The sequence below is a fragment of the Trichosurus vulpecula genome, chromosome 1 (assembly GCF_011100635.1).
Source record: "Trichosurus vulpecula isolate mTriVul1 chromosome 1, mTriVul1.pri, whole genome shotgun sequence".
Lineage (NCBI taxonomy): Eukaryota > Metazoa > Chordata > Mammalia > Diprotodontia > Phalangeridae > Trichosurus > Trichosurus vulpecula.
In genome coordinates this window covers 501,346,150-501,362,879 of record NC_050573.1, presented here as the reverse complement: position 1 = coordinate 501,362,879, position 16,730 = coordinate 501,346,150, and the positions used below count along the sequence as shown (strand labels likewise).

At 38.7% G+C, this 16,730-nt stretch overlaps 1 protein-coding gene across 1 annotated transcript in view; it reads right to left on the bottom strand.

Moving 5' to 3' along the window:
- Nucleotides 1-16,730, bottom strand: part of COMMD10 (COMM domain containing 10) — a 238,957-nt gene that overhangs the window by 183,399 nt on the left and 38,828 nt on the right. The window contains exon 5 of the mRNA XM_036742848.1: nucleotides 11,903-12,013. Within this exon, the coding sequence (XP_036598743.1) occupies nucleotides 11,903-12,013 (111 nt within the window). The remainder of the gene's footprint in view (nucleotides 1-11,902; nucleotides 12,014-16,730) is intronic.

The following is a 16,730-nucleotide window of genomic DNA, read 5'->3' as shown; positions in this document are numbered from 1 at the left end:
GAACTATATAGAAATATTAATTTGGCGATTGTGTGAAGGATGGATTAGATAGAAAAGACCCTGGAGGCAGAAAGACCAATCAGGCAAAGTCTAAAGTGGGACAGATGATGGGTGAGAGGAGGGGATGGTACGACAACAGACTGAATACGAGGGAAAAGTTGAGAATGATTTGGAGTTTCCTAACAAGTAGACCCAGAGGGGCAGCCATATTCTCAATAGAAGTGTAAAGGAGAACAGTTGGGGTGAGGGGTGAGGGGTGAAGTATGGGGGAAATGATGAGAGGGGGGAAGGCAAGGTAGCATGGTCTAAGAGGAAGAGCACTGCACTTGGAGACAGAAGACCTGAGTTCAAATCCTGCTCTACCACCTTGTTACTTGTATAACGCTGGGCAAGTTACTTGAAGAATTTAGCTCTCTGGGTCAGTGCCCACTTCTGTAAAATAGGGAAGTCTGGACTCTATGACCTCTAGGGTCCCTTTCACCTTGAAAGTTGATGATGATACTATTCAAATGTGAACTCCTTGAGGGTAGGCAAAATGTATTATTTACCTTTCTGTTCCCTCTATCACCTGACCCAGCCATCTCCCTCCTGCTACCAATCATACCCCCATCCCTGGGCTCTAGAACCAGGCCACCCAGCACCTCCAAACCACACGACAGCACCCTCGGGCCCACCCCTTTCCAACTGTAGCTCTTTGAGTTCTTGTCTACTCCACTGGAAGATAAGCCCCTTGAGGGCAGGAACCCTCTTGCTTTTACATTTGTATTCCCAGCGTTTAGCCAAGTATTTGGCACATTATAAGATCTTAAATGCTTTTTCATTCATAGTACATTACCTAGTTCACTGCTATACACCAGGCGTGTTTGGTGAATGAATAAACAGGAAAAGGATATTCAATTATCTATCCTACAAGACAAATCACTGGTGTGTCCTTAAAAATCCCTTGTGCTTTAATAACCACCATGGCTGATATAAATGGAAACGGGCTTCTTATCATGAAACTGGGATCTGTGCTCAGAATAAGTGAATAAGAAGCCCATGATTTCACAGAATTTCTCCTCAGATCAAAAGGTATGATGTTATAAAACTTGGAATAATTGTTATTTATAATAAAAATCTGTGCAGAATCAGGTTTTTTATCAAACAGTCATACTAAGAAAGACATTGAACAATAATAGCATTTTCCATTTTTCCAAAGAATAATTATAACAATGACTGATACGTGTAACATTTTAAAATGTACAAAGCATTCTACATCTCATCAGCTCCCAAGCAAAAAAGAAAACACTGTTAAAAATTTGATCCAGGGAATTAGTTGAAGCACCACAACTAGAGATTAAACGAGAAGACGATGTAAGGATCACTGGAATAATGGACATTTCTTCAAACATTTAAGTTTCCACTATGTATAAGAAACCATCTGATGGAGGAAATAAAAAAATAAATAATATACCATATCTGTCCTCCATAAGCTCTTTTTATAGTAGGGGAGAAAAGAAACGTACACAAACAACTAGAATATAAACAAGAATATAAGTTCATAAATATTCGGAGCAAGAAAGAGCAATGGGAGTGGGGGGGGGGTAGAGGGGATACATGAATAGGATTCAAATGAGTGTTATCTGAATATAAGATCTGAAGGATGGGTAAAGATTTTAATAGGCGAACCTATTCTGGAGATTGGCCTAGTTATACTATTAGGTGTACTCAGTTATTTATAATTTACGTATAACTTGGTTTATTAAAAATGTTAACATGATTGGTGCAATAATACCCTTCTTTCTATGGTGATCGACCATCCTTGTGAATGGCACTTTTTCTGAGAAATTAGATATTAACAAACTGGGGACATGTTTTGTTTTTAAAGTGATGTGGCCTAGTTCTTTGTTCGTGATGTCAGCACAGCTCCTGGAATAAGTGTGGTTAGTATGCGCTCCCTCTACTGAATTAGTCGGGTTTAAAGAAGCAAAAGATAACACTGCTTCCTACAGAAACGTTTCTGTGAATTTCTCTCACCAGGCAGAGTGGACTTGTTTCAAATTCAAAATAAAAGGAAAAAGAAATGTAGGCTCCAAGGACACGTCAGAATAGCTCTGAATATACTGAGTATAAAACTCTACACATCACAAAGTCAATTGCTATCCTAATAGGGCTAGACGAAATTTTGTTGGATCTTACATAAGAAAATCCATTCTAAGTAGGACTTTTCATAAATTTAAGAAATGAGATTAAATACTTCTGACCCTGAAACTCAGTATCTGAAGATCCTATTTTAACTCCAAGTCATAATTTCCTTTCCATAAATAAAGTACCATCTGCAACCTGAGTATAATCCAATTTACCACAAGATAAATGAGATTTCTGTTGTCAAGGCGATTTTATCCTAGTTGTTCAAAGAAAGAGAAAAATGGGAAAAAAAAACCCACAAGGAATCCTTCTTAAAGGAAGTAAAACACAAAAATTACAGTTATAAACCCACCAAAAGAAATTTATAGTTTTAAAAATTAGCATCAGTATAACCTCATAATATTGTTGTTCTTAGGTAACAAATTTACTTGGTAATGAAAATGCCTTAAGCAGTAAAGCACAGTAAGTAAAAATGCTTAAATACTAGGAAAAGGTGTTTCGTTTTGTTTAGTTGGCTAACCTAACTAGTATTACAGAAATAATTTTAAAACTCCCCAAAATTACTATACAGAATAATAATCCAGTTGATTTTTTTTACTCGGATCTGGTGTGTCCTAGAGACATCAAACAATTAAAAATAATACTTTTATGCTAGAATTTGACAAATATGTTACATCTTCAAAAGCTTTTTCACCTATTGTACTTCACCAAATAGATATAATTATAAGGTCATATTCAATTTTAAAGGAATGAAATGGTGATGATTTCATTTATTTGGTCTGTACTCATCTGATTAATAGCATTAACTTCAAAAATGTTACCAACAGAACTCTATTGTTATATACAGATTAGAAATGTAAACATAGTTTTCCCACAACTACAGACTTCACAACTGATTCTGCATCTTATTTCAAAGAACATTTTGAAAGTCTGAGGTTACGCCAACTAAAGAACACTACTGCCCCCTGGTGAGTCACAAGGCAAATGACTTTTAATTCAGTAACAACACTTCAATTTTCTGTGAAACAAGAATAGGACATTATTTTGAGAAGCACTGACAGACAGAAACCTAGGCAATTAACTAAAACAACAACTGGGTTATATACACTAAGGCACTGCAAGACAAGTGACAGTCTCCTTCATGGGTAAATTTAGTACCAAAACAGGAAAGCCAAGAAAGAGAAATGTTGTTAAAGAAACAAAATTCAAACAATGTTACTTAATGTGACAGCAGTTAAGGATACCAAAGTTAACACAACACTATTGCTACGTGAATGTTAGAAGTGGAAGAATCAATTAATCACCAAGTACTTGCTTAGCATCTACTATATGTCATGCTCAATGCTGGTGCTAGCATTTACAGAGTGTTTTCAGGTTTGCAAAACACTTAACACACATTTCATTTTATCCTCATCGTAACCCTGGGAGATAGGTGCTATTATTATCCCCACTTTACAAATGGGAAAACTGAGGCAGACAGCAATCAAGTGATTTGCCCAGGGTCACACAGATAGTAAATATCTGGGACAGATTCTGAACTCAGAGCTTCCTGACTCCAGGTCCAGGATCCATCCATTATGCCACCCAATGAAACAAATTCTTCCTTTGAAGGAGCTCTCATTCTAAAGGGGGAGACCAAAAGTACATACAAAAACATGTACAGCATAAATACAAAGTTAATAAATATAAATATACACAAAGCAATTTGGGGGGGAGAACACTAGCAGTTGGAAAGGGTAAAGGGGAGGAATCGAAAACTTTTGTGAGCACAGGAAGCTTTTCAGGTCAGAGATTCAAATTCCCCTCACAGAACTAAAATGTCATTAGCACAGGAACTCCTTTTGATCCACGGTGACTGCTACCTCTCTCTAACTTGGATGGTCTTCAAGAGCTTCCATAATCAGGTCCATAACCTGCAGACAACCTCTATGAACTGAGGTAGGTTGGTTTGTGGACAACATATATACAATCCATCATTAAACCACACAGCAAAAGCCATCAAAATATTTACTTTCATAATGTATATTGTTCGTCCCTTCATCAAAACTCACAATACTATTTGAAAGTTTATTTTTATACTGAGGAAAAGCCATAAAAAAATGTATCTTCAGTGAAAAGAAATTTACTAAATATCTTGTTTTAAGCAATCTTCAATCCAAGGTAGAAACAATTTTGCATTCTACATTTACCTTTTTTTGCTTCACAGAATGAATTTTCAGGGTTCCTTTAGCCCTATTTATCCCTATTCTTGCTATATAGCATTTCAGATGTGTCCCTTGTCAGAAAGAGCAAAAATAAATTTTTGTAGAAAAGTTGATGGATTGCAGTTAGGAAACTGTGGAGTGATTTTAACAAGTCCAACCTGCTCTCTGGCACAAAAGTCTACCTTTTTAACACACATATTCTCCTGACGATGCTGTGGTTTCAAATACTGAAACTCAACAATCTATGAAGAATCAGCGGTGAGTACCTCAGAGACACATGCTGGGCACACAAAAGCTGTAGGATTTTTCCAAAGTTGACATCTACACAAGAAGTGGCTTAGGGCAGTGGTTCTTAAACATTCTGGTCTCTAGAAACCTTTATACTCTTAAAAGTTATCGAAGACTCCTTTCAAAGAGCTCTTGTTAATTGTGTTATATCAATCCATAGCTGCTGTATTAGAAATTAAAATATCTAAGTATTATCATGAAAATAATTTTTGACCTCATAGACCCCCTAAAAGGATCTTGGGGACTTCCAGAGATTCCCAGATCATACTTTGAGAACCACTGGCTTAGGGAATACCAAACATACAATCATGTGGCAAGAAAACCCAGACAAGCCCAGTGCTTCACTGACAGCCACGAAATGGAAAAAAGACCTTAGGGGAAGGCCTCCAGTATGTTTGGTTAAGTCCTCTGCATAGCTCTAAGGAAGAATATGTTCAAAAGTCACACAAAATAAGAAGGCATGGTTCAGTTGCCATCTTCACTGATCGAAAGAATCCCCACACTGATGAGATCACAGAGCCACTAAAGTATTGAAGTATAAGCCGATGGTCTATGATATCAAAAGCTGTAGAAAGGTTATCTTCGAGATGCCAGTTGAGGCAAAACTACAGAAAACAGAATTCCACAATAGTCACAGGTCGAGTAAGCACAATGCAGAAGAGCATGGATGCTATAAAGCTGTCCACTGAGCAGTAGCTAAAACTATTTTGTGTGATTTTTTTTTCTTTCCTTATGGATTCTCTGCCTTGGTAGTAGGTGACTGCTGTGATGAGAGAATAAAAGCAACAAGGGACTAATCCAGAAACTGCTTACAGAGATGAAATGGCAAGCTTTAGGGCAGCATTTTGCTGCGACCAGAAAAGAAATGTGCAAGACGAAATGGAGTTTTCAGGTGGAGCCTCCATGGAAGATGAAAAGTAGGCACCTTTCACATTTCCCTGCTGCCAACTTGCCTTCTGAGCACCGGTCTGATTAACTGCATATGAAAGCACTGCTACGGCTCTGAAAATTACAAACTTAACCAAAATCTCTGAAATCAACCCAAAATTGAAAAAAAAAAAAAGCAATTCATACAAAAACATATGCATTTACTTATGTCCTGATTTTTTTAAATTTTTAATCTTTACTGATAGCTGTTCATCTGTTCTTTGCGGACAAGGTCGGCCATTATAATTACACAACGTTCAGTTTCATTGTTCTTTCCATCTACATTGTTGTAGTCATTATGTATGAGGTTCTCCTGGTTCTGCTTATTTCACTTTTCAACTGTTCCTATAAATCTTCCCAAGTATTTCTGAATTTTCTATATTCATCAGTTGTTACAGTGCAATAACATTCATGTGTAAATTCACATACCACAACTGGCCAAATGTTCCCTAAATCATGGCCATCTACTGTTTCCAATGTTCCGCTACAACAAAAAGAGTTGCTACAACGACTTTTGTACATATGAGACCTTTCCCTCTTTGACGTTTTAGTAATTTTCTTAGAATGATTACAAATCACCCTCTAGAATGATTGGGCTGATCCATAACTTCACCAACAGTATATTAGCGTACTGGTCTTTCCACAACCTCTCCAACGCTGATATTCCCAAATTTTGTCATCTTTGCTGAGAGAAACTGAAAAATAATTTTGATTTGAAGTTCTCTTATTATTGATAAGAGAATTATTATTATTATTAATTGCTGTTAATAATAAAGGAGCAACAGTCTTTAACATTTGCAATTCTGTGAAGAATCATTTGTTTATATCCTTTTACTACTTGCTCAGTGGAAAATGGGTCTTGGTTGTGTCTATTCCATATGTATCTGGACTATCAGACCTCTATGAGAGGTGCTTTCTACATAGATCCTTCCTCTCCTCATCAATAGTTTCCCTTCTCATTCTAGCTACACTGAGTCTTTGCGTAAAAGCTTTTGCTATTTCACATAACTGAAATTAACTATTTTGTCTTTTGTGATTGCCTGTTTCCTGTCTAGTTAAGAATTGCCATCCCTTGCTATAGTTGTGAAAGGCATCTGCTCTGGTTCTTTTCTAAATTTTTTATTGTGTGAACTTGAATATTCAGATCACACATCCACTTTGAGCTTATCATGGCATATGGTTTAAGATGTTGATCTAAACCTAACTTCTGCCAAACTGCATTCCAGTTTTCCCAGCGGTTTTTATCAAAGGAAATTATTCCCTAAATAATTTATGTTCCCAGGTTTATTGAAAACTGAACAATTAAGAAAAACTGTTTCTGATTCTTCCTTATCTGATCTCTTCCACTGATCTACTTTTCTCTATTTTTTAATCAGTAATAAAGAGTTTTAGTGATTACTGCTTTATAGTATAATTTAAGATCTGGAGCTAATCTCCCATTTTCCCTGTTTTTTCATTATTCCCTTAAGATTCTAGACCTTGTGTTCCTCCAAATGAATTTTGTAATTATTTTTTCTAGCTCTATATATATGACATATAGCTCTATATATGGCATAGTGGATGGACAGCCATACTCAAAGGCCCCGGTTCAAGTCCATCCTCTGACAGTCTAGATGTGTGACCTTAAGAGAGTCACTTAATCTTTCATGCTTTAGGCAATTCTCTAAGACTGTAAGTTGCAGTGAAGTTACCAACGACATCACATGAAAGATTATCTTAATTCCAAAGTTCCCTATACCAATGAAGTCACAGGTCCAAGTCTCTATCCCTATTTATAAAGTATCTCCTTGATAGTTTGGTATAGGACAAAATCTATTTATTAACTTAGGCACTATAGCCAATTTTATTATACTGGTGTGATCCAACCATGAACAAATGAATAACCTTTCAATTATTTAAGTCATTCTTATTTCTTGAAATGTGTTTTGTTATTGGATTTCTATGTTCTGATTCTCAAGACAACTGAGATTACTGAATGCATCAAATAAAAAAAAGTGTACATTAAACCAGTGGTCTCCCAACTTTGTAGATTACACATCCCATTGTTTTGAGCATAAAACCCTAATATCTATATATTTATTTTTAAATTATATTTGCATGAGGGAGGGGAGATTTAGTTTCCCCCATACATGGGTTAATTGATGTAATCACAGAAAAAGGAAGATAAGCAAGGAAAGGGGATATTAATATGCTAACGAAGTTCAAATACCTGTCTATGCCCACCATACCCTTAATGAAGTATGGGGAAAGTTAACTGATTGCATTGGAAAGGAGTCTGGGATTGGCTACATAAAGATTGAACATACCTCAGGTCCCTTAAAAGGCAAGCCTGCCAGCTCTGAGGCAGTTCGAGCATCTGAGGCAGAGAACAGCATCATGGAGTATGAGCCCTGGGCCTCTACCAGAGGGCATCTGGGTGGAAGAAGACTGTCTCTCCTCCCCATCTCACTGGTAGGAGAGTGAAACTACAGTAGGAAATCATGACCAGCAGAGCACAGTTCAAGAGCATTCAGGAACAGTAGAGATCTAACAAACAAGAGACACAGAGAGGATCTGCATTCCTGATAGGAAGCAGCTTCAAGGAGTATGACCTATGGCAGCAGAGAAGAGAGCTGACTCTGAGTTAAAGAAACAATTAGCCCCAGCAACTGAGAATGAAACTGTGAGGAGTAACAAACCAAAAAAGCCCAGCTAAACAACACAGCCAGCAAAGGTTCTAGCAGGGGAAGTATCTAGCTGGGGAAGTAACATATGGATTCCACAAAAAGAAAAAGGACATAAAGGCCCTCTAATACTTGAGACACCGTTCTCTTAGCTATATTTGCATCCTACATGTATGCCTCACTAGCACTATACTCTAAATATATACCCCTTGGAAGACTCAACCTTTTTCCCACTGGTGCTGTGTACATTTGTAGGGGAATAAGCCCTCTAAGTGTATGGAGAGGAATATTTCATAAATTCTGTTCTTACTACGTCATCTAACTAAATGTCTTTGTTTTAAGCTAATTGTGTCTGTTTATTGAAAATAAGCTCACTGCAGGCGGACTTCAGAAAAACCTGGAAAGACTGATGCTGAGTGAAGTGAGCAGAACCAGGAGAACATAGTACACAGTAATAGCCACATTGTGTGATAACTGACTTTGATAGATTTATCTCTTCTTAGCAATGCAATAATCTTAGACAACTCCAAAAGACTCATGATGGAAAATGCTGTCCACATCCAGAAAAAGAATATGGAGTCTGAATGCAGATCGAAGTATATTATTTGCTCTCTATTTTTTTCTTTTTTTGTTTGTTTCTTCTTTCTCATGGTTTCTTCCATTGGTTCTAATTCTCCTTTACAACATGACTAATGTGAAAAGTTTTAATACGAATGTATATGTAGAGCCTATATCAAATTACATGCCATCTTGGGGTGGGAGGAGGGGAGAAAAGAGGAGAAAATTTAGAACTCAAAATCTTATGGAAGTGAATGTTGAAAACTAAAAATAAATCAATAAATTTAATTTAAAAAAAAGAAAAAAAGCTCACTGGTGGGGGCTTGTAAGCTATAGCTTTAGGAGTATGAAGCCACACAGTACCTTTCTATACAAGGTAGGAGATACCATTTAGGGGACCCAACCTTCAAGTAAAAATGTGCACTAGTGGGTGACCCAGGGAGGTACTACATATACATGTGCTACTGTACTAATAATTATATAAAACAAAAAGTAAAAAATTTTAAACAAAAGTGAATATTTGATTCTTAAATCAGTAAGAAGCCACTGGAGTTTAACGAGTAGGAAAATGACGTGGTTAGACCTGCACTTTAGGAAAATTACTTTGGCAGCAGTGCAGAGAATAGCTTAGAGAGGGGAGAGTTTTGAAGCAAGGAGACTAATTAGGAGACTTATTGCAATGGTCCAGAAGAAAGCTGGTGAGGGCCTGAATTAGGATGGTGGCAGCTACATGAGGAATGAGAAGAGGTCAGATGGGAGAGATTTTATAGAGAGAAAAAAGACAAGATTTTACAACCAATTAGATGTGTGGGATGAAGGGGAGTGAGGAGTCAAGGAGGACATGAAGATTGCAAAGCTGAGGGACTGGAAGGATTGTGGGGATTCTGACAGAACTGGTGAAGTTCAAAAAAGGGGGTGGGTTTGGAGAGAATGATAGTCTCATGAGATCTGCAGTGAAGAGCGTAACACATCCATGCCTACTTAGCCTAAGCGATTCACCCTTTCCTGTCAAAAATGAAAACACTGGAAAGCACGGCTCTTTTTCACTGACCACTGCCTTGGAGCACAGAGTCCCCCTGTTGAGGGGCACCTGCCACAGCCAGGCCTGATCTGAGCGGCAGGGAATTTTGCCTGCATAACTGCTAATGTACCTAATGTCAGTTATATGATAACCATCATGAAGGATGCCAAAGCCTGGCGTAGCCACAGGGAGCCAGCACTGGGAGGGGGTAGAGTGGAGCAGTGTTGAGCAATAATGGATGAAGGGGGTGGTATAGTTGGTTGTGTTGGAGAGAAGCCTAGATAGGCTATTACAGAAAGGATGAGATCTGACCTATCCTCCTGCTTTGTCCCTTTGAGGGACTTCCCTTTGAGTTTATTCAGTGGCCCCCACTTTGGAGACAACTTAGACAAAAACATAGCCATTAAAACAAAACCTATGTCTTATAGATGACTAAAAGCACAATCAGGAAAAGACTTTTGTGGGGGGGCGGGGGGGGGGGGTGAGGAACAAGTGAGTACAGCTGGCCCTACAAGATGAACCCTCTGCAGTTCAGCTTCTGATTTCATCACTTGCCTAAAACTGCTCTCTCCAAAGTCATAAACGATCACTGTCAAATCTAAAGGCCTTTTCTCAATCCTCATCCTAGCTGACCTCTCTGCAAAATCTGACACTACTGATCACCTCTTCTCCCCTCCAGGTTCTCATGGCACTGCTTTCCCTTGGTTCTCTCTTCCTACCTTTCTTCCTTCCTGTCTAGCTATCCCTTCTCAGTCTCTTTCATGGGTTCTTCATCCAGGGCACACATACTACCCATGGATGTTGCCCAGATGTCTGTCCTGGGATGTCTTCTCTTTTTCTTCTGTATCATCTCACTTGGAGATCTCCCTTTGGGTGCAGATGCAATTTTCATCTCTATATGGATGATTCCCAGATATGTATCTCCAGCCCTAAATCTCTCCCAAATTCTGCCTACTATCTTCTGGGACATCCTTCAAGTCTCAACTCAAATCCTACCCTCTGTAAATCTTTCCTGCCATCCCTTCCCCTGCCCCCCACCACTGCTTGCTCCTTCCCTCTAAGATGATCTTCATTCACTCTGAATTTATCTTGTATATACATACTATTCTGAATGTTCTCTCCCTCCCCCTACAAGAATTTGGAGACCAAGAATCATACTTTTTGCCTTTCTTGATATTCCTAGGACTTAACACAATGCCTAGCACATTGTATGGATTTAATAAATGCTTACTGACTACATTAGATAACGCTAAAATAAGAGCTATTCTAGTCACTTTACCTGTCTCTTTCCTCATGTCTTCACCCTTCATGTCCTCATCCTTATCCTCTACCCCACCCATCCTGGTTTCCTCTGGGTGAAGGGGCCTGATCTAAGTAGCTTACATCATTACATTATGAAACTTTTCAGTGATAATTTATAAACTGCTAATTAATATTTCTTTGGCACTCTGCACTAGTGTCACATCTAACAATGATCTGATGTTCTTAATAAATCATGTCAAACCTCTATTTAAAAAGTAGCAGTGTGGAACTCAATATATTTGTGAAGTCAAATCCAAATTTTATTTTGTCGGTAAGTCAATATATATTTATTAAGCACTTACTATATGCCAGACACTGTGCTAAGTGCTGGATTTTGCAAAGAACAGAAAATATTTTAAAATCCACAGGACCTTAAACGGTAATTCAGATCACTGTCATATTCTAATCATTGACTATACATTTATGGTGAATGATACTCATTCCTTGGCATGTGTACAGCCTAAAACAATTTTTTAAAAAACTACTGCTAACATTTAATTGTAAAAATCAATCTATGACCTTTTCCACAATTGCTTCCTATTATAGAACTTAATAAGAAATTTTCCATCCAAAAAGCCATCTACAAAGTAAAATAACCTTTCGAAGAAATACTAAAAAGTACCAAATTTCTTTTATGTATGACTCCAAAGCCTATTTTATGTAAATAATGACATGCTAATTTGTTATCAATCCTTGTCCTCCAGTTTTAAATTATCTGCTTTTAACTTTTCAATGTAATCCACAAAGCTCTAACTGTAGTCTGGGCCTGAAGGAACAAAGTACACTCAGTGCACCTGGAAACAGTTTCTTACCTTTGAATCTTCATTGCTCACTCCAAGTTCTAACACAGCTTGAGGAGATTTCAGCTTTGCTTGATTAGACTGAGCCATTTGAAGGTTAAGCTGCCATCCAATTGTCTCAAGCTACAACAGATAAATACAGATGGAAATCAGATGGTGCAGAAGCAAAAAATCCAGCCCACGTTAAGCATGGCTCCCTTCATAGGAACGAAAAAGAGTAGCCAACAGGGCTACCCTCATACCAGCCTCGAGTGTCCTTCAATATTCATACCCTACAATTCTCCCTCTACTGACAACTTGGCTTCTTGTCATGCCTATCAGTCAGCAAAACTAAACAATTTATTCTAAAAAGTAATGGTTCTATACAGCGGCCCAAATAACTCCAGAATACTTATAAGGAAACCTACCTCCCTACTCTTGGTAAAGAGTTAGCAGGCTGCTGTACAAAATAGTGCCATCAGTTGTCAGACGGGGTCATGGATGATTCTGTTTTGTTACCCTGTCCTTTGTTATACGGGAAGTTTCTGTGGGAGATGGGTTAAAGGGGAGTGGCAGTAATGTAAAAATACATCAATAAAACATTTTTAAAATAATACTTCAGAGCCTGAAGGAAAGGATACAAGAAAGGCAGTCACTTTGTGGCTTTAATGCCTTTTTCTGATAAGCTCAAAGCATTTTAAAAGACATTTCAGGGACTTCGTTAAGCAAATAACAGTTGTTAGTACTGTGTTATGTTTAGCTGGTTTAACAAGTAGGTTTTGAATGAAGCCAGGAAATACAACAGTCAGCGGTGCCATCCTACAACACTGCTTTTGATAACACACAAACTTATTTTTTCCATGGAATATGAATATACCTCATGAACACAAAGCAACAATTTCACATGAAAGAGTAAAACTATGGTCATTCAATTTTTCTTCCTAATATATCAAAAGGTATAAGTTTGCCTTGACTAAATTTGCTAACTTACTAACTCCTGCAACGTCAAAACCAATTTAAGGTCTTGTATTTACTTTTTAAGATTTCAAGTTCCAAAAAGCATTAGAAAGTTTTGTGAATTGCAGTTTAAATATTTGACAATATTTGCAGTTTAAACATTTGACAACATGAACGAGCAACGAAAATATAAGACTACCTGATGACGCTGGTAAGAATGACACCATCAAACCAATTCTAGATTGACTAACATATTAATTACTTTTAAAAGATTGCTAAACAATTAGAAATCACAGAAGTAACTGAGAGCCTAAATGGAAAAAGAAAACTTAAAGCATTTTCTTTTGAAAGGTAATAATTAGACAAGAAACCAAAGCCATGGCCCTGACTCTAGCACAGTACCTTTCGGAGACTGGGGATGAAGAGGAGGGAGATGTTGTACAGACATAATCAAATACCACAGGCTAAAAATCAATTCAATGGAACATTTTCAATAAGGACCCCTGATGTACTGATCTTGATCACGGATGTACAATAGCCCAAGACACCAATCCACAGCTGTTTCTGAGTAACCACTTACTACACACTTTCAATTACTGAGGATAAACACATGCTAGCCTATTTCCGCCTGCCTGGGACAATTCCTGATGCAATATGTCACTGTAATCATCAAAAAACATTTATTCAACACCCGCGTGCATTTCTACAAAACTGCTTTGACTGGTACTATGCTTAGGAACATCAAAGAGACATAGATGAGACCATAGTGGTCATCTAGTCCAACTCCACAGTTTTTCACGTAAAGATAATGGGGCTCACAAGTTCACATGTTCTGTCCATTGTCACACACATGGTGATTGTCAGAGATGTTCTCCGAATCCAGGTCTTCAGACTCCTACAGTACTACAATGTCTCCTTGAAATAAAGACAAGATACGTTACAGCTGAGAGAGCATGTAGGCCATGTATTCTAACCTACCTCTTTTAGCGAAGAGGGCATTAATGCTCAAAACGGTTAGAGGACTTACCCAAGGTCATAAAACACACCCAATCATTCGGGCAGTCTTCTCAAGTCTACCTCGGCAATGCCTCTCCCAGCTGTCCCCTTCTCCTCACTGGCACCACCCCATTTCTGGCCTTCGTTACTTCTTGTCCATAGAAGGCTATTGTAGTAGCCCTTCTAGGTGGCCTCCCCACCTTGGAAGTCTCTCCCCACTCCAATCCATCCTTGTCACAGCTGTCAAGGTGATTTTCCTAAAGCCAGATCTGACCACACACAGTATTCCACTACTCGATAACCTCCAACGACATCCTTTTGGCCAAATAGAAAATGCTTTTGTTTGGCCTGTGAAGTCCTCTGTGTGTAGCCTAGTTTCCACTTAAAACCTTTCCAGCTTTACTGTACAAGTACCTTTTATGTACTCTCCAGTCAGGTTAAACTCTATTTCTAGATGTTCCTCACACATAATATTCCATTTCCTTGCTTCTGCACAGGTTTTATCTCATGACTGAAAGGCCATGCCTCTTCACCTCCATCTCTTATAATCTTTCCTTCAAGTATTAAGTTCAGGAATGAACTTCTAGAAGAGGTCTTGCCTGACCCTCCCAGCTACTAACGACTTTCCCCAAAAAAATGTAGCATGTATGTATCTCGACCTCAGTGGTCATTCAACCTAACCACCAATCAAGCAGGAAATCCCTCTCACTCTTACAGGTGGTTATCTAGCCAACCTTACATTTAGTGTTGATTACATTACAAGGCAACCCCTTCCATTTCTGGAAAGCTCTAAATGCTATGAAATTTTCCCTCACATTGAAGAGAAATTTTACTCCCTCCCTCTTCTTCCTATTAGTGCTAGTTCAGCCACCCTGAGCTACACAAAATAAATCTAATCCCTCATCCACATGCCAATCCTACAAATGTCTGACCTCTTCCCAATGAAATCACAGGTCCCTCAAAAGAATCCAATTATCTTGTTTCACCATCATATCTTATTGCTGAGGCATACCGAGTCACATCAAGCCCACTAAAAGCTCCAGATCTTTTTCACTGCTGTCCAGCCATTCCTGTTTAATCCTGTAGCTGTGAAATTTGTTTTTTGAATCCAAATGTAAAGCTTTAAGTTTATCTATTTAAACTGTATCAAAGGTATTGATATCTACATGAAACAGAAGACAGTCAAGGAAAGATCTTGTATTACACTAGAGATCTCTATTAATTATTGATCGTCAGGTTCACCTCTGGCCATTATTCACCGTTCTTTTGGCATAGTCATTTAATCATTTCCTAATCTATCTACCTGTCCTATTAGCTAGCCTACACTTCTTCATCTTGTCCCCTAGGAGATTATGAGAGATCTTGTCAAATGCAGACATCCAAGTACGCTCTGCCTCTTTCTACCCCGCATTCCATTACCTCTTCCACGTAAATACAATTATCATTGGTTGGTTGCTGTCCTTCGCTCTCAAAGAGGACCAAAATGACAACGCTATGCTTCAGTTAAGATTCAATGTGTCCGACTGTGGCTGATCAGGCGAATACAAGCGTGGAATGTTCTACCACAGGTCAGGCAATGAATGCCCTGCTCTAATACCTCCTCAGAGTGCAAATTCTGATGGATCTTTTTCAGCCATAGCAAATACGAAACGATAAACAAAGAAGGCCTAGACAGATTTCAGTATGTGCCAGTGAAGGTATTCACGATCAAGAAATCGGAAATTATTTGAAGTATTGAAATAGTAATAATTAGGGTTAGGGCTAACCCACGCAAACTTCTATAATGCTTGTCTATATCCTCCTATTAGTTTGCTACAAGCAGTTTAATCAACATACCGGGAATTTTTCTCACTTTCTTTTGACATCAGGATACCAAAAGATACATTAGTTATCTCTTCCACTCAACACATTCTCACCAGTCTATCTTCTCCTTGAATCTTATAATTTTAACAAAAACCTTTCCTCCAGATCTCCCTGTTTAAGAGGTGTTATAGCCTACTCTTATCAATCACACATTATTCATTGCCCTCTGGGTGATACTCATTTTGAATCCTTCAGAGACTCTAATGTCCCATGACCTTAGCCATATAACAGGAACAGAAGGATAATGGCATTAAAAGAATGGACAGGGGCTTCCAGGGCACATAAGCAACAAGCTAGCGGACTAGACATTTTGCCCAATCCCCATGACCTCTCAAACCTCTCCAGAACAGAAATTAGATGCCAAAGATAAAGTCATTTCAGCTGTCTCCAAGGTCTAGCACACCTAGAATCCAAAGGAATGTTTACAACTGCACACCACACACACACACACACACACACACACACACACACACACACCCCTCTCTCTGTTTACTGACCCGACCTAACTCAGCACCCCTCCCCAATCTCCTATGCTACCAGCAACAAGGATACACTAGCAGACCTTAGTAGATCCTTATATCTTGATTCCCCTTACCACTGGCCCAGAATGCAGAAGTTTGCTTGGGCCTCAACAGCCAGGTTAGTCACAGCCCTTGAGGTACAAAACTTTCCAGAGGTGGCAACCCAAAAGCACCAGTGCTACAAAGCTCTGAAATGGCAGTGCTGGGGAAAACAGGTTCTGAAGTATTGGTGCCAGGCCAGAGAGCTGAAGAACAGAGGGAGTGGGATAGATCACCAGAACAGGATAAGAGAGCATGGGAAGGGGAGGACGGAGAGTTGAGGAAAGGCTCATATTCCTCAAGCGTGAGGAAAGACTGCAGCAGCCAGCTGGGGCCAGGTCAGATGACCCAAAAGTTGGTTGAGGCAGAGACCTAGACTGGTGAATCATAAGCTGCCATGTGTGAGAGGAGCCTGAGATGCTTTGAGATCCAGCCCCCAAGGAAACTACAGTCAAAGGACAGGGAGTCAAGAAGCAAATGACAAG